The sequence below is a fragment of the Malaclemys terrapin genome, chromosome 24 (assembly GCF_027887155.1).
Source record: "Malaclemys terrapin pileata isolate rMalTer1 chromosome 24, rMalTer1.hap1, whole genome shotgun sequence".
NCBI lineage: Eukaryota > Metazoa > Chordata > Testudines > Emydidae > Malaclemys > Malaclemys terrapin.
Genome location: NC_071528.1, coordinates 3,773,738 through 3,797,885, shown reverse-complemented (window position 1 = coordinate 3,797,885; position 24,148 = coordinate 3,773,738). Strand labels below are relative to the sequence as shown.

Sequence of the window (24,148 nt, the reverse complement as noted above, 5' to 3'; positions counted from 1 at the left end):
TTGAATTTCTCCAATAGGTATTTAAATTTAATGGAGATATCCTATCTCCTAGAACTGGAAGGGACCTTGACAGGTCATTGAGTCTAGCCCCCTGCCTTCACTAGCAGGACCAAGTACTGATTTTGCCCCAGATCCCTAAGTGGCCCCCTCAAAGATTGAACTCACAACCCTGGGTTTAACAGGCCAATCCTCAAACCACTGAGCTATCCCTCCCCCCCATCTTGTAGTGAATAAGCCCAGTGTCTCATTTCAGAGCTCTTGGTTCTGTTCCCAGCTTTGTCCCAAGCTTTCTGTGCCCTTGCATGACTTGCTTAACCTTAGCTTCACAATCTATAATGGGAGTAACGATATTTGCCTACTTCCCTAGGCTAGGACGATGGGGCTTTGCAAACAAAAAAAGGGGGGGGGGTTGTGATGCAAAGAGAAGTGAGACCTTTCAGTGGAAGAGGTGACAAAGTAATTCAAGATCTCCTGGCTCCCAACCCAGTGCTCATTCCCACAGGGAAAGAGGCCATTTTGGTGGGAATGCAGAGCAGTAGACTGCATGTGTCCAAGGGCTTGTTTTAACTGAGGACAAAATTGGGCCCTATGTGGCTATCCAAAAATTGAGGCATCCAAAATGAGTGGACACTTTTGCAAATGGAGGCTTTCAGGGCCGTATTTACACCGTAGGCACAGCATCTTCAGTGCCCCTCCTGCCTACAGTTGACCTTCGTGTTGCACACAGTTTTAGAGAGGTAAGGTGCCCCTAGAATGCTGGCACCCCAAGGCACTTGCTTACTGTGCCTAATTGGAAATCCAGCCCTGGAGACTGTAGTGTGAAGCTACGTTGGCTGTGCACAGATGCACCATGCAATTGTCCTTAGTGACACAGGTGCTGACCTTCTAATGTGCTGGGGGGTGCTCGACCCTGGCTCTGCCCCAGGCCTTGCCCCCACTCCACCCCTTTCTCCAAGGCCCTTGCCCCACCTTTTCTCGCCCTGTTCCTCTCCCTCCCCCAGTGCGCCGCACTCTCTCCCTTCCCTCACAAAGCCTCCTGCACACTGTGAAACAGCTGATTGGGGAGGGTGGGAGGCGCAGGGAGGGAGGGGGAGGCACTGATCTGTGGGGCCTGGTGGGGAGTAGGGGGGGGTGCCAGTGGGTGCTCAGCAGCCACCATTTTTCCCTGTGGGTGCTCCAGCCCCGGAGTTGGCGCCTATGCTTAGTGACACTTATGAACTTCACAAAATCTGCTCCTGCAAAGGTTTAGAACCTAATTTTCAAATATGGACAACTGTAGCTCTTTGGGGCAGGGAGTGTCTTTTTGTTCTGTGTTTGTACAGCGCCTGGCACCTTGGGGGCCTCCTAGAATCCTAGAAATTAGGGCCAGAAGGGACCCCCCAGATCATCTAGTCTGACATCCTGTAGATCATAGGCCACCTACCCTGCCCTGCACCTACACACTAACCCCAACAACCAAAATGAGACCAAGGTGTTACAGCCCACAGGAGACTAGACTGTTATATGGCACAGGCAGAGAAGAGGAGGGACTGAGGTGCATCAGGGTCCGAGGCTCCTGCAGTGGCAGGGAAATGATTAAATGATATAGAGCCAGATAGCCCTAGGAAGGTGAAAAGTCCACAAGGTCACTGCCAATCTAACTTGGGGAAAAATTCCTTCCCAACCCCACATAAGGCCATCAGTTAGATTGGGGTAGTCAATAGGCATGGGCCAAATCCGGACCGCCAGACACTTTGGAATGGACACCAAAATCTTTTTATTTACTTATCATTGTTGTTATATTTTTTATTATTTCGTCTGGACCTCAACTATACCTTGACCAAGAAATTTGGACCTTGACAAATAATTGACCATCCCTGGGCTGGTCTACACTTAGTCCGGACTTCGGACTAAGGTACGCAAATTCAGCTACGTTAATAACGTAGCTGAATTCGAAGTACCTTACTCCGGACTTACCGCGGTCCAGACGCGGCCGGAAGTCTCCCCCCGTCGACGCCGCGTACTCCTCTCGGCGAGCTGGAGTACCGGCGTCGATTGTGAGCACTTCCGGGATCGATCCAGGATCGATTTATCGTGTCTTAACCAGACGCGATAAATCGATCCCAGAACATCGATGGCGTGCCTCCGGACCAGCCGGTAAGTGAAGACTAGGCCCCTGAGTTAGGATCAGCCAAGCACCTGAGAGAGAGAGAATGCCCAATGCCACCTCACAGCCCTATCCCTCTCTGTCCAGTGTCCCATCTCCAGCTGTGGCCATCCCTGCTCCAGAGCAGGGGTAGGCAACCTATGGCACGCGTGCCAAAGGCAGCACGCAAGCTGATTTTCAGGGGCACTCGCACTGCCCGAGTCCTGACCACCGGTTCGGGGGGCTCTGCATTTTAATTTAATTTGAAATGAAGCTTCTTAAACATTTTTAATACCTTATTTACTTTACATACAACAATGGTTTAGTTATATATTATAGACTTATAGAAAAAGACCTACTTAAAATGTATGATTGGCACGTGAAACCTTAAATCAGAGTGAATAAATGAAGACTCGGGACACCACTTCTGAAAGGGTGCCGACCCCTGCTCCAGAGGAAGGCAACAACAAAAAAACAAAAAAAAACTCTAAAAAAAACCCAGTCCCTCCCAGAGTACATTGGCTTGGTCCATGAATGGGGCGCCTAGGCACTATGACAATACAAATAATAATTAACTATCAAATCAAGGCCAGTTTCTTTCAGAGAAAGGAAGGGCTCTGCTCCTCAGAGAGCGCTACTTCTCTGCCAAAGTCAGCCCTTTGGACGATTGGGCTGTTCCAATTCTTTTTACATCTTGGGGAAGGAGTATTATTTCCTCTCTGCTTCCTGTCAGAAACGGGTGAATTGGTTTTGCCCTGATGCCCGACTATGAAATTCACCTTCAGGCTTTTCAACCTTCCAAGACTGGAAAATTTCAGTTTCAAAGGTGAACGTTTCAGGAAGTTCCGAGTGATGGAAAACTCAGGTTATAATTACAGAGGTGCTCAGGCAACCGTAAGCAGAGCGTGTCATGGGGTGCTCCTCACTGTAACCGAGGGTGGTAAGATGACGTATGGGCCAAAGAAAAAATGCACCCTGTGCACCACTGGTTGAATTCGGACTTGTACCCTGCACTGCATTCCACAAGGGGGCTGTGTCTTTATCAATGGAATGGTCACAGCCTTCCAGCTGTGTGCCTGTGCACTGGGGTTTGTGAGAGACTGTTGGAGTTCACTCATAATGACCTTTTTCTATCATTCTTGCCCCTGTGGGTACAGAATAAGGAGACTACAATCAACACATACACCCTGAGGAGATTTCCGGGAGCCCAGTTGCAAGTGACTGTGACCAGGGGAAGCAGACATCAGGGTTCCATCTAATCAATCACCTGGCTAACAAGGGAGTCTCCGGTCTATCTCCATCCCAGCCCCCTGGTGTAAGGCCTTTGCAAACCCTCTTACCCATTGTGGGATTCAATTTCTTCTCTTCAGTCACAGAGGCAGAGCCCAGAGATGCAGCAGGGATGGTGTGGGACGGTCATTTCATTTTCCAACCTGATAGAAGCCAGAAGGTAAAAAAAGAACAAGTGGAGTCATTGTGCACACCAGACTCCGTACCCTCCCTCCCCACCTAGTGCCCCACCTCAGTGCCACTTTCGCCCTGGTCTGTCCTCCATACCCTATGCAATGAGCTTTCATCCCTGCACCCTCTTTCTTCTCCTCTGTGCCTAATACCTACTCTGCTCAGTGCCCTCTGCTCTGCAACCTCTCCCTCACAGCAGTGCTTGCGGGCCTGCCACCATTTCTCACACGAGTGACCTTTTACGGACACAGAACCTGACAGCCCAGTTTCTTGTAGCCATGACTTTGCTCAACCACATAACAAAGTGGGACCCTGATAGCTACGCTTGTGGGCCGTGGCCTCTTTTAGACCAGGAAAAAAGGTGCTTTTTTCAATCATGTTAACTCAGTGGAACTAGCTTTGCCTCAGTTGAAAGAAGGACCTGTTTTCCTAGTCTAGACAAGGCCTGTGAGAGCTTTTCGGGGGTTGTATTGCAGTCCCAGAAACCAATGCACGCTCTAGAGAGAATTCCTCGCTGCACGCAGGAAGGATCCATGGTGCTTCTGCTCCTCAGGAAGGAGGAACTTTCCTGCTTGTTTTTACTGAGCATGAAAGAAAGAAACTTCTTCCCAGCTGAAGGGTTCAGCCTTGCTAAAGAAAGAAAAACCAACGAGGAGTCCGGTGGCACCTTAAAGATTAACAGATCTGCTCGTCTTGAAGGTGCCACCGGACTCCTCGTTCTTTTTGTGGATACAGACTAACAGGGCTACCTCTCTGATAAAGAAAGAAAGGCAGAAAGGGAGGCCCAGATACCTGCCTTGGGCTGCTCTCCAGAGGGAATGCTCTGCAGATCTCGCTGAGCCTTGCATGGTGTATTTGTTTACCAAAGAGCTAGGGTTAATCTAAAGTCTGGTGTTGAAAAGAAACAAAAGCCGGTTATCTCCAGAGAATAGGCCATTCAGTGCAATGAATGAGGCTGAAGAACTTGAGTCTCTTTTAAATGAGACAACTTAAAAATGACTCCAAGCTACTGAGAGCTTAATTAGGTTGAAAGTGGTGGTGAGAACAAAGGCCCCCGAGGGAGAAATCCCCCATCCTGGGGTGGAAAACCTGCCATTTCCAAGCAAGGCTTTGAAGTGTGGCTGCAACCCGCTCCCCTAGACAAGTTGGTGATGAGATTCCATTACTGCTGAGGCCACTTAGGTGTTTATTCAGATCACAATCTTGGCAACATATGTCAGCAATATACAGACCCATTTGTCTCTGTTGCAAGCGCCTTCTCCCCTGCTAAGGGAGCTCTAGCTATAAATATCTGAGCTAGGAATACTGGAGACAATTCAGTGTCTTCAAGGGTGCAGCTATGAGGGACCTTCCACTGGCGACCGTGCTTCTCAGTGGCCTTTTCTGTATTCCCAGCCTTGTCAGTAAGTCTCATTTCTCTTTTCCTCCTATGGCGTTTACTGCTCTGTGTGCTGATGTTAAGGAGTGAAGGACTTGTGAATGAACAGGGGAAGTGCTAAGGTCAAGTGTAAAATTATTTTACTATCCAATTCGTCCTTTATTGGAGAACTGGATCATCTCTACTTGTCTGCTCCCTCTTCTATACGGTGCTGAGGTGATTGTCAGACATCAGCAATATGCTGGGGCATGATTCTGCCTCGCTGAGTAAAGTGAGAATGGGGATGGGTGAATCAAGGACTTAATGAATGGTAATTAATGATGGAGTGTGTACAGTCTATCCTTGCCGTGGAGTAGTCTTGGAGATCTAATGGGTCATTTCCATTTTTAACTACTTTGATCCTGCTTATTCCTTAAATCAAATCATAAAGTTAAAGAAATGAGGTCTGTGTGCCTTCTGCTTGGAGCTCCAAGTCCCCGTCCAGCTAGAGAAGGAAGGCAGCTCAAGCTGTAAGCTGGGGATCGGATGAGCTTTATGTTTTGTGAGTGCAGGTGCAGGAGCCATCAGCGGGGAGAGTGAAGGAAGGAACTTGTTTGCAGAGAGGGGCTGCTGCAGGAGGCAGAGCCATTCCGTCTATGTTGGGCACGGTAAGTGAACTTCTCCTTTAGGCTCTGAGAAGCCTGATTCCTTTAAACATGTTCCATCATCAACAGCCCTCTGGCCATGGATGCTCCCAAGACTTCACTGTCATTTTATTCCCAAAGAGCTAAGGTCTGAAGTAAGTAAATGTAATGGTGACACCCCAAGGCATGCTGCCTAATCAACCTCTGGGATGCTGCACTCCTAACAAGATCCTTAAAAGGCTAATGCTACTGTTCACTTACATAACCAGGTACTAAAAGCACATTTCACAAAATATTAATTAGTGGGCAGATTCGTTAATTGGTCAATACATTCCCCTGAACAAAACAAGCTTTATTTTCTGTACCAAATGTATTGAACTTACTCTCAAGACAAATGTTTGCAGCCTTCAAAGTTGCATTAGCTCAGAGGTGTATTGTACCAAAACGACTTGATTCTCGGGAGTAATCTTGGGAGTGCTGGGTAGTTGAAGCTGTGTTGGTCCCAGGCTATTAGAGAAACAACTTGGGGGAGGTAACATCTTTTTTTGGACCAATGTGCAGCTTGTTTTTTACAGTGAGTGCAAATTAGGAAATATGTCAGTCTACTATATTCATTAGGAAAAGGTCTGTAACTATTGAAAGTTGTATATAGTTAAGCCCCTTTGTTCTCAGTTTAAACCAATTTTTAACAAAAAAATCCTGGGTTTTACAAAAAGAATTATTCATTTTTTTCTGATTTTCCCCCCTATTTTTATATAATTCAAATATATAAAAATAACTAGTTTTATTAGGAAAATATAATGCACTGTATGAGCACTAATAACACATTAGTGCGTGTGTATATGCAAAGCTGCCTGTTGAAGTAAGGCTATGTATTAATCTAGAACAGGGGTGGGCAAACTTTTGGGCCCAAGGACAACATCCGGGTATGGAAATTGTATGGTGGGAGTTGGGGTGTGGGCTCTGGCTGGGGGTGCGGGCTCTGGGGTGGGGACAGGAACGAGGAGTTCAAGGTGCGGCAGGGGTCTCCAGGCTGGGGTAGGGGGTTGGGGCGTGGGAGGGGGCTCAGGGATGCAGGCTGTGGGCAGCACTTACCTCAAGCAGCTCCCAAAAGCAGCGGCATGTCCCCCCCTCTAGCTCCTAAGTGGAGGCACAGCCAAGTGGCTCTGCACGCTGATCTGTCCTCAGGCGCTTGGGGTGGGGGCAGCGTGCGAAGCCCCCTGGCTGCCCCTACACATAGGAGCTGGAGAGGGGACATGCTGCTGCTTCCAGGAGCCATGTGGAGTGGGGCAAGCCCCTGTCCCCACTTCCTGGCTGGAGTGCTGGAGCGGGGCAAACCCCGGACCCTGCTCCCCAGCGGGAGCTCGAGGGCCGGATGTTTAAAGGAATCTGGCGGGCCGGATGCAGCCCCGGGACGTAGTTTGCCCACCCCTGGTCTAGAAGATACACACAGTAAACAAACAGGAACACAAGCACTGAAGTAAGTGTGTATCTATACGTTTGCATCTGAACGTACTGATGCCTCTCATGCCCACCACATAGACATTTCAAGCAGTTAGCAAATAACAGTTAATGAGCTGACACACTAAAATGGAAAGAAAACAAAAATCTGTATCAGAATACCTTTCAGAACACTAGGAAGTATTCAAACGTTTAAAAAACAAAACAAAACAGGAGAAAAGGATGAAGTTGAGTGCTTCACATGGAGTGGCCCAATTATGAAATGTAAATATTTATAGGCTAATAGTTCTAAGTCTACAACAGTAAACTGTTTATTCAAATGAAAAGGTTTATTTGGGGATTAAAGAGCTATTGTTTTCTTAAACTCAGAGGTGGCATGTTTTGAGTTCTCTTAGTTCTGCAGCAAACCACACTGAATTCCATTAATCAAAGCATTAATCTACCGAATGCTTTTTCGCCCTGTCCTTCCGTCCACCAAAATAAACTCCGATATTTACCCAGTAAAATTATTAATAGTTTTTCCACCGATTGTCACCTGTTTTAGTAGTTGGGGTAATAAACACCGATAAATTCCAGGGGAAAAATAAATAAAATGAAAACTGAAAACGAAGGGCCCTATATAGTCTTGGTTCCTTTTGCAGCCAGTGGTATACAGTTGTGGAGGCTTCCTAAACCATCTATGCAATTTTGACTGTAAATTTGATCATTTAGTGGTTAAAGAACAGGACTAGAACCTACAGAGTACTTTTCCCAGCTTTGCAACGGCTCAATGTGACATTAGGCAAGTAAATTATTCCTCACATGCCTCAGTTTCCTGGGGCATAAAGCAAGAACAATCATCTCTACCACAGGGAGGGCTGTGAGAATTAATCCCTCTCAATGCCTGAGGTCCTCAGGTGAAAGTGCTGTCAAAGTGCATAGTAAAAAGAACAGGAGTACTTGTGGCACCTTAGAGACTAACACATTTATTTGAGCATAAGCTTTCATGGGCTACAGCCTACTTCATCAGATGCAACTGTATCATCAGTATGCATCCGAAGAAGTGGGCTGTAGCCCACGAAAGCTTATGCTCAAATAAATGTATTAATCTCTAAGGTGCCACAAGTACTCCTGTTCTTTTTGCGGATACAGACTAACACAGCTGCTACTCTGAAAAAAGTGCATAGTATTATCCCATCCAAGTTGAGACAAACTTTCTGCTATGGCTTGGAGTTTGGAGCTGTGGCAGGCACTTTCTGAAGTTCTCAGGGTTTTATTGCCAGGCAAGGAACGGGGGAAAGGGGAATAGGGGAGATGATAGTTTCCAACCCCCCTCTACATTTTTACAGCACAGAGAAGTCCAGGAGCAACAAGCAGAGTATGTCCTTCTGTAGCTTATCTGGATGGCTCTGGAGATAGTTCTTGCCTGCTCCCTTTTGCTCTGCTAAGCATGCGGCTTTTATATAGCCCTCATGATTACAGACACGTGCCAAACACCTCAGAAAGCCTCAGTCATTTTAATTGCCTTATTATGCTGTTGTGCTTGTGAAGAATATGTTCATATTAGTGACTCATTTAGAGATAGCACCAGGCTTTCTGTAGTGAGGCCTCGTCTGTATTCAAACTTGCACCAGTTTAACTAAAGGTAATTTAGTTTAAGTAGATTCCTTATCAAATTAAACTAAATTGATATAAACCTGGTTTAAACTGAACTAAGGCTACGTCTACACTAGCACTTTTGTCTGGAAAACTTTTATCAGTCAGGGCTGTGAAAAAACACATCCCTGACTGACATAAGTTTCACTGACAAAAGAGCCGGTGTGGACAGCGCTAGGTCAGCGGGAGACGCTCTCCTGCCGTTCATTGGAGGTGGTTTTATTATGCTGGCAGGAGGGCTCAGGTCTGTAGTGTAGACATAGCCTAAGTGTCCACACAAGGCCTTGTCTACAGGAGAAAGTTGCAGCGGTTTAACTAAGGCCCTGTCAACACTTACGAGCTGTCCGGTACTGATGCACAGCTGCAAGAGTGCTCGTGGTGCATGTTATGCTGATGGGAGAGAGCTCTCGCGTCCATATAATAAACCAGCTCAATGAGATGCTCTCCTGCCGACATAGCGCTATGCACACGAGTGCTTACGACGGCAAAACTTATGGCGCTCAGAGGAGTGTTTTTTTCACATCCCCGAGTGACTAAAGTTCTGCTGACATAAATGCTAGTGTAGTCATGGCCTAATTGTGTGATTTTAAACTGGTGTAAACTTCTAGGCGGACACTTATTTTGGTTTAAAGCAGGCTCATTGTGGTTCAGCCTAAATCAGCTGGGAACGGATTTAATCAAAACTGAAGTAAAAATGTCCACGCTGGGGCATGCACTGATTTAATTGAAATTGATTTTTAAACCAATATAAAGTGAAATTGAAGCAACTTTGAATATAGACAAAGCTGCTGGAGAAAACTAGCCAATTTTCTGAAGTATTTCTAGGGGAAACAATTATTAGCTGATAATCACTGGTGTTTCACAGACATGAAATGCCCAACTTGAGTGTGTGAGACTTCCTCAGGGGGTGTGAAGACCAGCTTGAATGCTCTTATTTGCCCATGAATTAGAGAGTTTACCCAGACACTCCTACTATCTTAGTTAAATAATTCAACCACAATAGAACTTCTCACATTCTCCCTTTGCTAATATGTAGACTTAGTGATTCTCACCAAAGCACTGGTGGTCTTCCTCCTTCTTTAAAAACTAGATGGCAGAGACATTGTCATGTGATTTCCTATTACTGAGACCTTATTGCTTTTTATAAAATACACTAGAGCGAATTTGCTAGTCTACTACAAAGTATATCATCAGGAACCACAGTCAAAATAAATGACCACATTACATTTGTGGATCTGGGTGTGTTTGTTCTTTGCAGAATTAGGCAACCATCTGCAGCAGAGGTTTCTTTCTGTTTGTCAGTTCTTTGAGGCATGGATCATCTTTTTGTTCTGTGTTTGTACAGCGCCTAGCACAATCCGGGCCTGGTCCATGGCTGGGGCACCTAGCACAATACAACTAATAAATAGTAATAATCTCCGCATTCTGTAGGGATTCTGACTCCAGCTTTCCTCTGTTCACAGACATCTCTGGCAGTCCTGTAAGTCTGGATGTTGGGATGTGCAGGTCCCACTGTTCATCCCAAAGGATAAACTCACATCAGTCTGGATTTCCCAAACATTCCTCTATGCTGGACTTTCTTAGAACTAAAAAGGTGAGAAATGTGCATCTCTGTGTTTTACTATCTCCACAATGGGAGCAGTTACATCCAGAAGTAGATCATGCCTTATGGTTTTCTATATGCTCCTAAATAGATCTCCTGAAATATACTAAACTGTTCATCTAACATATTGTCCTGCCAGCCCACAAACAAGTGAGGTAACTGAGTTACAGGAAAGGAAACTAATTCTCCTTGGGTGTCAGACACCTGCTGTGAGAGAAACAGCCAGAGCTCAGTTGTATATGGAGATACGCAGGTTAGACAAACACTTGTCAGGGATTTGTCCTGCCTCAGTGCAGGGGACTGGACTAGAAACAGCATTGCCAACTCTCATGATAATTATTGTTTTCCTTAAAGCCCCAGTCCCAGGAGTCAAGTGGTATGTGATGATTTCAGTCTTCATTCCTAAAGAAAAACTAAGTTTCTAGCCCTCGTGGCTGAGGAGGAAGCTTCAAAATGTGACCCCAGTGCACCCTAAAGGCTCAAAAAACAGAAGGCAACTACAAAGAGCAGCAAATCTATTAGTTGTACATAATCTCATGATTGTAAAGCCAATCTCACGATTTTTGGTGAGCCTGACTCATGATTTTTGAACATTTGGGGTTGGCAATACTGCTTCCAGTCCTCTATTTTGATGATTCTGCAATGTTTCCTACGTTATAATATCTTGACTAGATGGTGTTTGATGGACTTGGGGACAGTAGCATAGCTAGGACAGGAAAACTGTGTGGGTCCCGGCTTTTGGGTGGGTGGGCAATGACGGGGTGAGAAGGGCAGGAGGGATGGGGGGCCCTGGGAGGGGGTGCAGGAGGGATCCAGTGCCCTGGGATGGGGGACAGGTGGGGGTGGGGAGGCCATGCTGGGGATCGAGCTCTGCCCACCCCTCCTGACCCCAGCCCCGTGTCCATTAGCCCGGCTGTGTGGTGCATCCCTCTCCTACTTGCCCTGGTCTCTGGCCCCAGCACTAGACCCGCCCCCATGAGGCACATATCCCCTCCCCCCCACCGCGGGGCTAGCCCTGGGGCTGGAGACTGGGGCAGGGTAGGAGAGGGACACGGCCGGGCTGACGGACACTGAGACAGGGTCAGGAGTCTCAGCCTGTGGATTCGGGTGTGACTATGCCCCTGATTTGGGATCACTTAACGTCCCCCCCACCTTTGCAGCCTAGCACTGGTGCTGGTACTTTAGGCCACATCTGTTCTACACTAGGTCCCAGTAATTAAAAACTTCTTTCCTGAGCTTGTCAGTTTGCACAGGTGGGAAGAGGCCAAATGCATTTTCCTGTCTGAGTCAGTAAAATTGGCAGCCACAGAATCAGATTATTTGTTGTGATGTTAGCCTCTCTCTACTTGGCCATCGGGGCTCTCACAGCAGATCCTTAGTGGGGATACTTTCCCTCCTTGTGTGTAAAATAACCCTGGGACACTTCAGCCAAGACAAACAACCCTAATTAACAAACTAGCAAGAGCCTGTGCTGTTAAGGACTTGTCTACACCTAAAAGTTGCAGCATTTTAACTATATCAGAATAAATAAAACAGTACAAGCCCTTAGAGTGGACACAGTTATCCTGGTATAAATGTGATCTGTACCAGGATAGTTATTCCTACAGAGGGAGGGGCAGTATTCATAAGCATATTTTCCCCTCCACTTTCCAAGTCATTAATGAAAATATTGAATAGTACTTGAACTAGGACACAGCCTTGCAGGACAGCACTAGATACATACCCCCAGTTTGACAGTGTACCATTGATAACTACTCTTTGAGTATGTTTTTCCAACCAGTTTTGCATCCATCTTACAGTAATTTAATCTAGACCCACATTTCCCTAGTTTGCTTATGAGTATGTCATGGGGGAATGTGTCAAAAACCTTACTAATGTCAAGGCAAATCATGTCTACAACTTCGCCCCATCTGCTAGACCAGTAATCCTGACAAAGAAGAAAAATAGGTTGGTTGGGTGTGACCTGTTTGTGACATAGATTCATAGGTTCTAGGACTGGAAGGGACCTCGAGAGGTCATCGAGTCCAGTCGCCTGCCCTCATGGCAGGACCCAATACTGTCTAGACCATCCCGGATAGACATTTATCTAACCTACTCGTAAATATCTCCAGAGATGGAGATTCCACAACCTCCCTAGGCAGTTTATTCCAGTGTTTAACCATCCTGACAGTTAGGAACTTTTTCCTAATGTCCAACCTAGACCTCCCTTGCTGCAGTTTAAGCCAATTGCTTCTTGTTCTATCCTTAGAGGCTAAGGTGAACAAGTTTTCTCCCTGTCCCTCCTCCTTATGACACCCTTTTAGATACCTGAAAACTGCTATCATGTCCCCTCTCAGTCTTCTCTTTTCCAAACTAAACAAACCCAATTCTTTCAGCCTTCCTTCATAGGTCATGTTCTCAAGACCTTTAATCATTCTTGACATCTCCATGCTGACTATGCCTTATAACCCTATTGTCCTCTAAGTGCTTACAAATTGATTGTTTAATAATTTGTTCCAGTATTTTTCCACGTATTGAAGTTAGACTGAGTGGTCTATAATTACCCGGGTCCTCTTTGTTCCCTTGCCCCTCTTTTTAAATATACCTGTTACCTTGTGACTGTTCTGTGCAGTTGCAGGATCGGCAGATGGAGCTGCCTCTGTCGACTGGAGCAGAACGTTCCTGCCCTTTGGATTCCCATTGTGAACCCACTAGAGTTCACGTGGAGCGGGTACTGCTGTTTGAAGGGGTTCAGGAAGTGGAAGTGATTGAGGCCTGCCAGTGTAACGCAAGCCCAGAGGAGTGTCTACGGCTGCCATCCCTGAAAACCTTCTTTCCGGACACCCCATTGGAGTTCACGGTGGATGTTGGAAAATGCTCCAATCCAGCCCATGCAAGAGGTATGGAAAAAGAGGAGGAACTTTTCCCTCCTCATCTCATGGGGTGGGCGAGAGGCGGAGATGAGCTGAGGAGGTGAACATGGGGAAGGGGTTACTCCTCATCATATCTCAGAGCTGGGATCAGCACCTCAAATGCTAATATTGCAACCTGAGAACGCCAGGTGAAATCTTAAAAACTCCCTTGTCCTACTTAAAGCCATGTCTGACTCTTGGTTAGACAGGAGGGTAGTTCATATGATCTGGAATTTAATGCAAGCACCTTGCACTGAGGCAGCAGGGTGTATGGATTAGGTTTGGGGCTTGATGCTGAGGACTCCTGGGTTCTAGTCCCACCTGTAGTGCAACCACTTGACCTCTTTGTGCCTGAATGCCCTCTTCTGTAAAATGGGTTTGATGATAATTTTCTGCCTCTGGGAGTTGATGTGAGGACTGATAACGCTCTGCGCCGTTCACCTGAAGATAATTTACACGGAGTGCCTGCAGGCCCAGCGTGCTAAAGGGATGCTGAACAGGTCGAGGGGCCACCCACCAGATGAGACATTACAGTGAGAGCAGACCGAACAGCGGCACCGCTGTAAGGTCTCCCAGGTAGCCACTTGATGCCCGACAGGAGAGAGCTCTCCTGCCAGCATAACTAAATCACCCCTACAAGCGGCAGTATTCTTTTGGCAGGAGAGCATCTCCCACCGACACAGCGCTATCCACACTGGCACTTTTTTCGGTGAAACCTCTGTTGGTCGGGGTGTGTTTTTTTCCTGACAGACAAAAGTTTTACCAACAAAAGTGCTTGTGTAGACAAAGCCTAAATTTGCAGATGATATTGAAAGTGGAGGCTGAGCAAACAGTGATGAACAGTGCACCCAGCTTGCAAAGGAGTGGGCAGTAGGTGGCTAATGCATTTAACTGGAGACAAATACCAAATAATTGGGATAGTAGCAATGAACTTGTCTGGGAAATATGCACTGAATGGAACAATGATCAGGTGTAAGGATATGGGAGTGAGGATTACTGTGGAAAAGATCCTGGAAACCCTCACTTTAGAACACAGCTGTAGAAAAGTGGTAAACAATCCTAGGGGCTTGTCTACTGGGGGAAATGGACCAGAAGAGCTACACCTCTACCCCAATATAACACTGTCCTCGGGAGCCAAAAAATCTTACCGCGTTATAGGTGAAACCGCGTTATATCGAACTTGCTTTGATCCGCCGGAGCACACAGCCCCGCCCCCCCGGAGCGCTGCTTTACTGCGTTATATCCGAATTCGTGTTATATCGGGGTAGAGGTGTATTGTGGAATAAACTCTTGTCGCTAAAAGCTGCGTAGTGTAGACAAGCCCTTAGAAGAGAAAGGCCCAGATTTGTAAAGATATATTGGCATTGCTGCGCTCAGTGTTGTAATGCCTAGCTAATTTAGGAGCCTAAATCTCATTTTGAAAAGTGATTTAGGCACTTAGGGGGCCTAAATCCTATTAACTGCAAATGGGATTTAGATTCCTACGGCCTGGTCTACACTGGCGGGGGGCGATCGATCTAAGATACGCAACTTCAGCTACAAGAATAGCGTAGCTGAAGTCGACGTATCTTAGCTCGACTTAGAATAACTTACTTGGCGTCCTCGTGGTGTGGGATCGATGGCCGCGGCTCCCCCGTCGACTTTGCTTCCGCCTCTCGCCGAGCTGGAGTTCAGCAGTCAATGGGAGAATGATCGGGGATCGATTTATCGCGTCTACACTACACGTGATAAATCGATCCCCGATAGATCAATTGCTACCCACCGATCTGGCGAGTAGTGTAGATGTACCCTAAGTGCCTAAATATCATAGGCTAAATTCATTATGTGCCCAAATCACATAGGCTTGCTTAGGCTCCTAAATCAGCTAGGCACTGCAATGCTGAGTTCAGCAATGCCTAAATGCCTTAAAAAATCTGGTCCAAAGCCAATGGCATGATAACAAACACAGGGACCTCTGGATGTGAAATGTGTGTGCTGTTCAGACTCCTTGCGAGTTTGGCCTCCTCCAGCAGTACAGCATGTGTGTGATCTGGTAGGAGGACACAGCCAACCAAGAACTAATAATGCAGAACTAAAGTGAGTGTAAGCATTGTATATGCAAATTGCACAGGTGTAGGGGCTGGAAGAATTAGGCCCTCTGTCTCCAAGCTCAGTGGAGGCTTTTCTTTCCCTCAGGATATTCCATGTGTGGTTGGAGGAATGGGGTGTAGCAGAGTGTCTCTACTTAAAATATCTTTTGTTCCCACACAGGACACAGTGGGGTATGTGAGGAAGGATCTAGTGGTTAAAGCCCAGGGGTGGGACTCCCAGAGATCTAGTTCCGTTCCTTAGGGTTACCATATTCTGTGCCTCCAAATGGAGGACACTCCACGGCCCCCGGCCCCGCCCCAGCCCCGCCCATACCCCCGCCCCAACCCCGCCCCCTCCCAAAAGTCTCCGCCCCCTCCCCTGCTTCCCGCGAACATTTGATTCGCGGGAAGCCTGAAGCAGGTAAGGGGGGTGTGGGGGGGAGGAGGCGCGGCCCAGGCTGGCCCCCCGGCGGCTCCAGCCTGGGTCGGCTCGGGCCCTGGGGTGCCGGCCCCGGCCGACCACCCCCAGCCCGCCCAGCACTGCCGGCCCCCGGCGGCCCGGCGCACCCCCAGGCTCCCCGCGGGCCCGGCTGACCTGCTCCCCGCCGGCCTGGCTCCCCGCGGGCCCGGCTGACCGGCTCCCCGCGGGCCCGGCTCCCCGGCTCCCCGCCGGCCCGGCTCCCCGCCGGCCCAGCTCCCCGCCCGCCCGGCTCCCCGCGGGCCCGGCTGACCTGCTCCCCGCCGGCCCGGCTCCCCGCGGGCCCGGCTGACCGGCTCCCCGTGGGCCCGGCTCCCCGGCTCCCCGCGGGCCCGGCTCCCCGGCTCCCCGCGGGCCCGGCTGACCTGCTCCCCGCCGGCCCGGCTCCCCGCGGGCCCGGCTCCCCGCGGGCCCGGCTGACCTGCTCCCCGCCGGCCCGGCTCCCCGCGGGCCCGGCTGACCTGCTCCCCGCCGGCCCGGCTGACCGGCTCCCAGCCCGGACCCCGGCCCGGCACCGCGCCCCCGGCTCCCCGTCCGGCCCCGCGCCCGGCACTGCGCCCCTAGTTCCCGGCCCGGCACCATGCCCCCGGCCCCGCACCGGCCCCGCACCGCCGGCCCCGGCCGAGCACCACCCAGCCCTCCCGATTTTCCCGGACATGCCCGGCTTTTGGGGATTTCCCCCCGGACGGGGATTTGAGCCCCCAAAAGCCGGACATGTCCGGGAAAATCCGGACGTATGGTAACCCTACGTTCCTAGCTCTGCCTCTGACTTCCTGTGTCAGCTCAAATCGCTTCCCTTTCTCTGTCTCCCTTCTGTAAAGTGACAATAATGGCTGGGCTGAGATTTTCAAAGTTGCACAAAGGATGTGGACATCCAGTTCCCATTGGATGAATTTGGCCTCAGAATCCTGGAGGCAGATTTGAAAATCCACCAATAGTTCTCAATGTTCAGAAATAACCAGTGATTTGGGATGTCCAAATTGAGACACCTTGAGGGAGCCCAGTTTCCAGACAGCGCTGAGCACCCACCCTCTGGAAGTCTGGCCCCTTCCAGGCATCTGCTGCTGGGCACCTGATCACTGGTCAGTTGCAAACATTTAGGCCAATGACACCTTTCCTGTGTTGTCAAGTGCCTGGAGATGCACAGCTGGAAAAGCACAAAGTATTCTCACACCCTCTTTACAGCAGTCACAAAGGCTGAATGACTTGCTTAAAGGCTGGGGGAGCTCAACCTGCAAGCCAGAGAACTAGGGTTTGACTCCTGGGTCTGATTCTTATTTGCTGTATCACCTAGCCACCCTCCTCCACCTGTAAAACAGGGATCGTCATCCTTATTTAGATACCTCACAGGAGAAAGGGGGCTGAGAAGGTGAGAGACGAACAGCTATCCTTATGCTCAACTAATGCATTAACGAAGAGCCATATTGGACAGACTGTGTCTGTACCCTTCAAGTCAGTCACTTTGTTATTTTAAAAAATTGTAGTTTGCTTGAAGAATGTTGTTGCTGATGAAGGTTATTTCATATCACAGTAGCCACACTCAGGATGAGGAAACCAGTGTGTGAGCCAATGACCCGGCATGCCAAGGTTCTGCTTTCAGTCTCTCCATTGTATTTCCATTCCTTGTACATAGGGCTTCCTGCTATTAGTGCTGAATCTCGCCTTGTTGTCTCAATCTCCTGTGCTAATCCCTTCGGGACATTTTGTAGTTTATTTCTGTCCTGGTTGTTTGCTCCCCATCCAGTGCTGGCATCATCTGCAAACTGGACCATTGTTGAATTTACACCTCCGTATAGGACAGTGGTTCTGGTGCTGTTTTCCACAGAGCACTGCCAGGTGGTTTGCAAAGCTGCTTCTAATAATGAAGAGTGATGATTCTTTCTGCTGGCTCTAGCCCACTCCAGAACTCACCTAGGGTTTGAATTGCTAATGTTGTGGTTTTGAATGAACTAAACTGAAACAACTCCCTCTTCACCCCCTTTCCCTGTGGCAGCTCTGGGTCTGTCTTTGGGGTAAATTCAGCTGTGATCAGTGTTTTGGACACCAGAACTGGATGAGTCGGAGACATGCAGGAAGGCAGTACCCAGCTGCAAAGGCCACACCGAGGGCACCAAGACAAAAGGGGAGGTGTAGCCTGGTGGCTGACCCCATTAATAAGTTCAGTATCATCTTGGCTTCTTAGAGTGGTTACATAGACCAAACTGGATTCCTGGCTTAATATATTGTCTTTTCACACAGCCCGGCATTATAGGCTACATTGTGGCTTTGAAACCACAGATCTTGTTTGGCGGATGGACTCGAGGATTGCAATGCTTGGAAAACCAGAGAGGGGATGTCATGCCCTTTAATAGGGTTTAGTATTCATAGAACTGCATCAGTTCTACTGGCTGGTGTGGGCCATGGTCCCACCCTTATCCCATCCCTTTGGGTTGTCTGTCTCAAAGAGCAATCTTCTCCTCCCCAGTTTACTGGGGCTTGCCATTGTCTGGCCCTATACTTGCCTCAAAGTAGGGATGGGATCAGGATTGGGAGGCTGGATGGCTAAGAGCCCATGGGAGAAGCTTTAGTGTAAGAAGTGAGTCCACAGTAATTTTTAAAAACCACTCAACCAGAGTGCTGATGAAAGGGTTCAACAGTGTAGGTCACAGCACAGAGTCCATTGAATACTGAGCCCTCTTGAATCCCCATAATGATCACGCCAATAACACATGTCCTTTATCAGTTTCCAGACATTTATATATTGACTCCCTTCATCAATTGTCTGGAATAGATGTCAACCCTTGACTGTTATCAAAAACACAGCATGAAAATGTACAGCTCATAAACCATAATGCTGTGCAATGGAGGAACATCAGAGAACGTTCATCACCTCAATGAGCCAGTGTCTGTCAGATCTGTGTGAAAATAATAGTGAAAACTCATGGAAGGGCAGGAAGTGTTGAACACTAAGATCCAAAGTGAAAGTGTTAAGCAGATGTGACATCAAAGTGATGTCTGCCAGCTCAGGCAGGGGGTCATGAGGAGACGAGCTAATCAAATCCAAAAGGCAATCCAGAAAAATTGAAGAACAGGAGTACTTGTGGCACCTTAGAGACTAACAAATTTATTAGAGCATAAGCTTTCGTGGACTACAGCCCACTTCTTCGGATGCAGAAAAATTGAACATCACAATATGCTACTATGCTACTCAACTTCTCAAAGTAGCTCTGAGGACAATACTTTCCTTTGCAAAGGGCTTTGGCTTCCTGTATGATGTAAAAGTAAATTTTCTTCCTCCCTAGACCTGTTGGTAGCTCAGCCATTAATATATTATTTTAAAAAATATATGAAATATTCATTGGGTCTAAGTCTTGCAGCTCTTCCTCAAACATAACTCGAACTGATTTTGAAGATTGGACTTTGGGATTTGGCCCTTGGAGAAGGGCCTGTCTGTTGGGTGCATGATGTCTGCATCTAGCACAATATCACTGCCACACGCAGTGAAATCATCAAGAGAGCAACATAAAAATCAAAACAGTGGCTCGAGTTGGCAAAAAGAAGTGTGCCCAGGGCTTGCTAACTGAGAGACCAGCTCCGAACCCAGAAAATGAGCACTTTCCATGTTGTACTTTGCATGATTTAGGCCTCATCCTGCAGCTGCTCTGTACATAGAACTCATGTTGAAGATACTCAGCAGGAATGCTGCACATGCAATGGCCTCAGGACTGGGCCCTACATTCAATTAAACTCTTATTCTCTTTCAGACGGACTCTTCTGTGCACCTACAAAGTTTGATGGTGTTCTGATCAAAAGCCCAAATGGTGTTGAGGTGGTTCAAACTCTGGAAAACTGTGAAATGAAAGAAACCTGCTATAGAGTTTCCTATGTGGAATATTATTATGAAATCATACACAACTCTGCTGGGGACAGAGAGGAGCGACTGAAGGTTAGTCAATTGCATGCGGCTCTAAAAGGGTCTTAGGGTTTGTCCAAACACAAAAGTTGTACTGCTTTACCTATAAGCCGTACAATTCCCACTCTTGTGTGGATGCATGTTAAACTGGCTTAAGGGTGCTCTATACCAGCATGGCTATTCCTGTACAGTTAAGGGCAATAAGTTATATTGGTATAAGCAAATTTATACCAGCATAAGTGGGCCCACACTATGGGTTATACTGGTATAATTACTTCATTAAAAAGTCACATATCTAATTGAAATAGTTACACCAGTACGATATCTGCGTATTGCCCAGGTTTTATTTCACTGCCATGGCTTAATCTACAATCCCAAACTAAGTTATAAAGCAATACCTTGTATTTTCTTGGGCAAAAAAATTCAGTGAAATGTTTAATGTGACTTTATCTTTAAAGTACTTCTGACACAATGAAAGCTGCATCCTTTACCAGACTTAATACTATTAGTCAGTTAAAGATGGGTTAAAATAACCCCTTGCATGTAGCCCGTATCAGGACACAGCACTGCCCCACAAGCAGGGTTTACTGCCAAGTAGCTGGAATGCTGTGTCCCTTTGGGTGGTTATCGGCAGGGCCTTGCAAGTGATTTTCATGTCTTTGTTTTGCAAATCTTTTCAGGAAATTGATGTGGGCCGGTGCTTGGGGAGCTGCACCTCAGGGAATCACTGCCTGCTTAGGTAAGCACAGCTGGTCACACACAGCCCCTCCCCTTGCAGTAGGGTTAGCTACAATCCTCTAAAAATGCAGATTCCCTACAGAATGAAGGACAAATTCTGCCCAAACTTATATCCGTGTATCTCCATTGACCTGAATGCAATTGAACAAGTGTAAAGTCAGCGTCCAAGCTGCCTCCAAGGCGTCTGTCATTTTCATTTGGTTGCCAGCTAGTACTGTATTACCATTGTTATTGGGCTCCACTGTCTCAGAGTTTGGTAGGGAACTGCACCAATATATTCTGCATTGAGTTCACTTGTCTTTCATAAATTCACATCCCACATTGTTATTTCTAGTAATGTCATGAGATTCGAGCAAAGAGAATCAAGCATTGACTCTGAAGATGGCAATCCAAGTGTGAGTTTTATAACTTGGACACTGTTTCTACAGCAGTGGGTGCACTATAAGAACCTGGACAAAGAACATGCAAACTTTCTTGTTCTATCAGACAGCCAAATGCACAGGCCATAGAACTTCCCCCAAATTATTTCTAGATCATATCATTTAGAAAAACATCCAGTCTTGATTTAAAAATTGTCAGTGATGGAGAATCCACCACGATCCTTGATAAATTGTTCCAATGGTTAATTATTCTCACCATTAAAAATGTGCACCTTATTTTCAGTCTGAATTTGCCTAGCTTCAATTTCCAGCCATTGGATCATGTTATACCTTTCTCCTTGAGACTAACAGTATAAGGCAGGTTTCTAATCCTTGAATTGTTCTTGTGACTCTTCTCTGAATGCTCTCCAATGTATCAACATCCTTCTTGTTGGACACCAAAGCTAGCCAGGATCTTACTGCCGACACTATGGCAGTGATGGAAAGATGGCCCTGCTATCTGGCTGAAATTGCCTTCTCTGCTCATAGAAGTCACGGCATGGTGACATGCCCTCGCTGTAGAATGTTTCCCCCTTCCACTGCTCTCCATAGATGTCCCTCTGCAGACATCCCAAATCTACAGCTGGTTTAAATGAGAGGGGGCTGGTAACAGGGTGATCTTGGTGACAGTCTTTGGTTTTCAAATTCACTTTCTCCCTTGATGTACCAGAGCCTGGATTTGATCATCTTTTTGAAATGCTGCAAACTCACCTGTTGTTCTAGGCTTTGTCTGGGTGGGTGGGTGAGGTTTGGGGAATGGGCAGTGGTGCTGCTTGTTTTGAGGTTTGGTGCGGTCAGAACTTGTCTGAGGATGAGAACAGCTGTCTTTCCCTGCCTGTTGACATGTATTTGGTTACAGTTTGTTTTATTTTTGCACCATGCCTAGGGAGTTCTGATAGGCACAAACGGAAACAAATAAGCAACAATAAATAAATGATCCCCATTTTACAGGTGGGGAAACTGAGACACAGAAAGATGAAATGGCTCAACCAAGGCCCCTGTGAGAGAGCATCAAACAGAATCTAAATTGGCAGATGCTCCAAGCCCATCTTTCCACTTCTGGGTTGAGAGCAGCCTAACCACTCTCCACCCCCACTGTCTAGAGTCTTCTGTGCAGTTTGCTAATGCTTTCTCTGGGTGTTTAAACATAGTTTCTTGGTACTGTTACTATTGCTTTGTCCTCCTTGTAGTGTCTCTTTACATGCTGAAGACTGTAAGCTCTTTGGGGTAGAAACCATCCTTTTTTCCCTGTGTCTGTACAGCACCTAGCACAATAGGGTCCTGGTCCATGACGGGGGCTCCTAGGCAGAGAGACAGTGTAGCCTAGTGGGCAAAGCACTAGACCGGGACTCATAAGACTTGGTTCTATTCCTGAATCTGCTATTAGTCTGCTGAGTGACCTTGAGCCAGTCAATGCACTGCTCTGTGCCTCAGTTTCCCCATCTGCAAAATGTGGGGAAATGATACTTCCCTTGTAACTGGCTGTGAGATCTACTGATGAAAAGCTCTGTATGAGAGCTGGGCATTATTATTAGGTACTACCACAATACAAATAATAATTGTGAACCCAGACTTGCTTCAGAGACCAGACATGAGTTGTGAGCCCAGCTTTGTGACAGGATGTGAGCTATGAACCCAGATCCCTGGGCAGACTGAGAGTGCTACATCTTCTGCGCATCTGGGTAGTCAATGATTTTGTTTTTTAACCGCAGGGATTCGCAGAATGGAGAGAAATGCCTGGTTTGGGCGGAAGGTGCCTCCAGCCATTGTGTCCCTCACCAGTACAACACACACACATTCAAGAGCCGCAGTGGCAACATCCGCACCATCTTCGCCATCCAGAAGTGTAACTGTGGGAGTTATTAGAGACTTGGGGGGGGAGGGATTGGAGCTTCCAGGGAGGGCACAAGGAGGGGAGAATGCAAATAGCACCTTGTCCTGCTGTGCCCACCTTCTGCCAGACTGTCTGTACTATATGTAAATGAGAGAAGGCTATTTTATAAATTAAAGGTATTTTAAACAGTGGTTGTGTGGAAATTAACTACCTCCAGAATGTTTTGCAGCTGTTTAATAAACACTGTGGGCCATAGTCTGTGTCTGGGGAGCATTTGCGGCTCCTAAGGACTCCAGTGGGCGCCCATGTGTATTCAAAGCCAGAAATTGGCCTTGTAAGAGCCAGAACCTACAAAGGCTAAAGATGGGCTTTGATGTGCCTCAGTGTTCTTCTCTCGCCTGTTCTATGTGAATAATTGCATGCCTAGTCTGCATGTCCTGTGAAAACAGGCAAAGTGCATTACAGCCAAGAGAGCTAGGGGGCCTTCCCAGGCCTGACCCCACCAGGATCCAGCACCTTTGCCATCCTTTAGTTTTTACAAATATACACTCACATACTAGATATGCTTGAAATGAGACAACGTGGCTAATGCCCCATAACACACACAGACACAGGGAGTGGAGGAGGCAGGCAGAGGAAGGGGGAATCGGGGAGAGGGAACAGCAGTGGGGGATGCAAAAGGAGCAGGACTGGGGGGGCAGTAGGAATGGGGGAGGGGAGGCAGAGGAATGTGTTGGAGCAGAGGCTCATCTGGACATTTCCCTTTCTTGCTGTGTAGGATCTGACAGTCCCAGACCTGCACTGTTCTGTATTACAGACAGCCCTGGCCCTGGCAATGGGGAAATGTGGAGAGGAAGGAAAGAATCTGAATAGTTTCCTTCTGCCAATTAACTAAAAGCTACTCACATTGCTTGTAATTAGCTCCCTGTGTATTCTGGGTAATTAGGAGCCCTCTCACCCTTGTTACTTTGGATTAGAATAAATTATAGACACAGATTTTCAAAGGAGCCTTCGACGTTATCCTAATCCCATTAAACCTTAATCCCCTGTACAGTGCAGCCTAGCAGGGGCTCAAATGGGCCAGGCACCCCACAAACTGCCTGGCCATGAGAGGATCCAATTTCAGGTCAGTCAGTCTAGTCTGTGATGTGGGGAAATGCAAGGTGCCAGGAGAACCACTCTGCCCCTGTCAGCCCTGTGAGAGCATCAGGAACAGCAGCCCGTCCCAGGCTGCCGGCTGCTGCTTAGTCACTTCCACTGGTGAGATGACTGAAGGTTTAAGAAGCTGCCCAACATTGCAGCCAGGTGCGGGAGCAAACTCAGGAGGGTCCTTCAGCAGAGTTGCTGGCTGACTCCAGGTGGTTGAAGAGAACAGTCCGGTGTTCTCCCATCATTTTAACCCTTCCATCACTTTCTCCATCAAGCTAAAGTGCCCCCTGTGATGAGGGCAGAGCAGCTTGCAATTATGACTGAAGCAGCATAAGAGCCCAGAGACTGCCTGGGCAATTCCCTGAACCTGTACTTCCCCCAGCCACCTGCTG

General features: G+C 47.6%; 1 protein-coding gene across 2 annotated transcripts; it reads left to right on the top strand.

Annotated features, from left to right (window-relative positions):
* Window positions 1-1,230: 1,230 nt before the first annotated feature.
* Window positions 1,231-22,788, top strand: LOC128828944 (uncharacterized). Of its 2 annotated transcripts, XM_054013988.1 has the most exons (7): window positions 1,231-3,575; window positions 5,516-5,611; window positions 10,147-10,277; window positions 12,898-13,165; window positions 19,468-19,649; window positions 20,297-20,355; window positions 22,486-22,788. In XM_054013988.1, the coding sequence occupies exons 3-7, from the start codon at window positions 10,182-10,184 to the stop codon at window positions 22,637-22,639; spliced, it is 759 nt and encodes a 252-aa protein (XP_053869963.1). In that variant the 5' UTR covers window positions 1,231-3,575; window positions 5,516-5,611; window positions 10,147-10,181; the 3' UTR covers window positions 22,640-22,788. The 2 variants fall into 2 exon arrangements, with proteins under 2 accessions (XP_053869963.1, XP_053869961.1); XM_054013986.1 differs by having other exon boundaries at window positions 1,231-5,611.
* The last annotated feature ends 1,360 nt before the right edge of the window (window positions 22,789-24,148 follow it).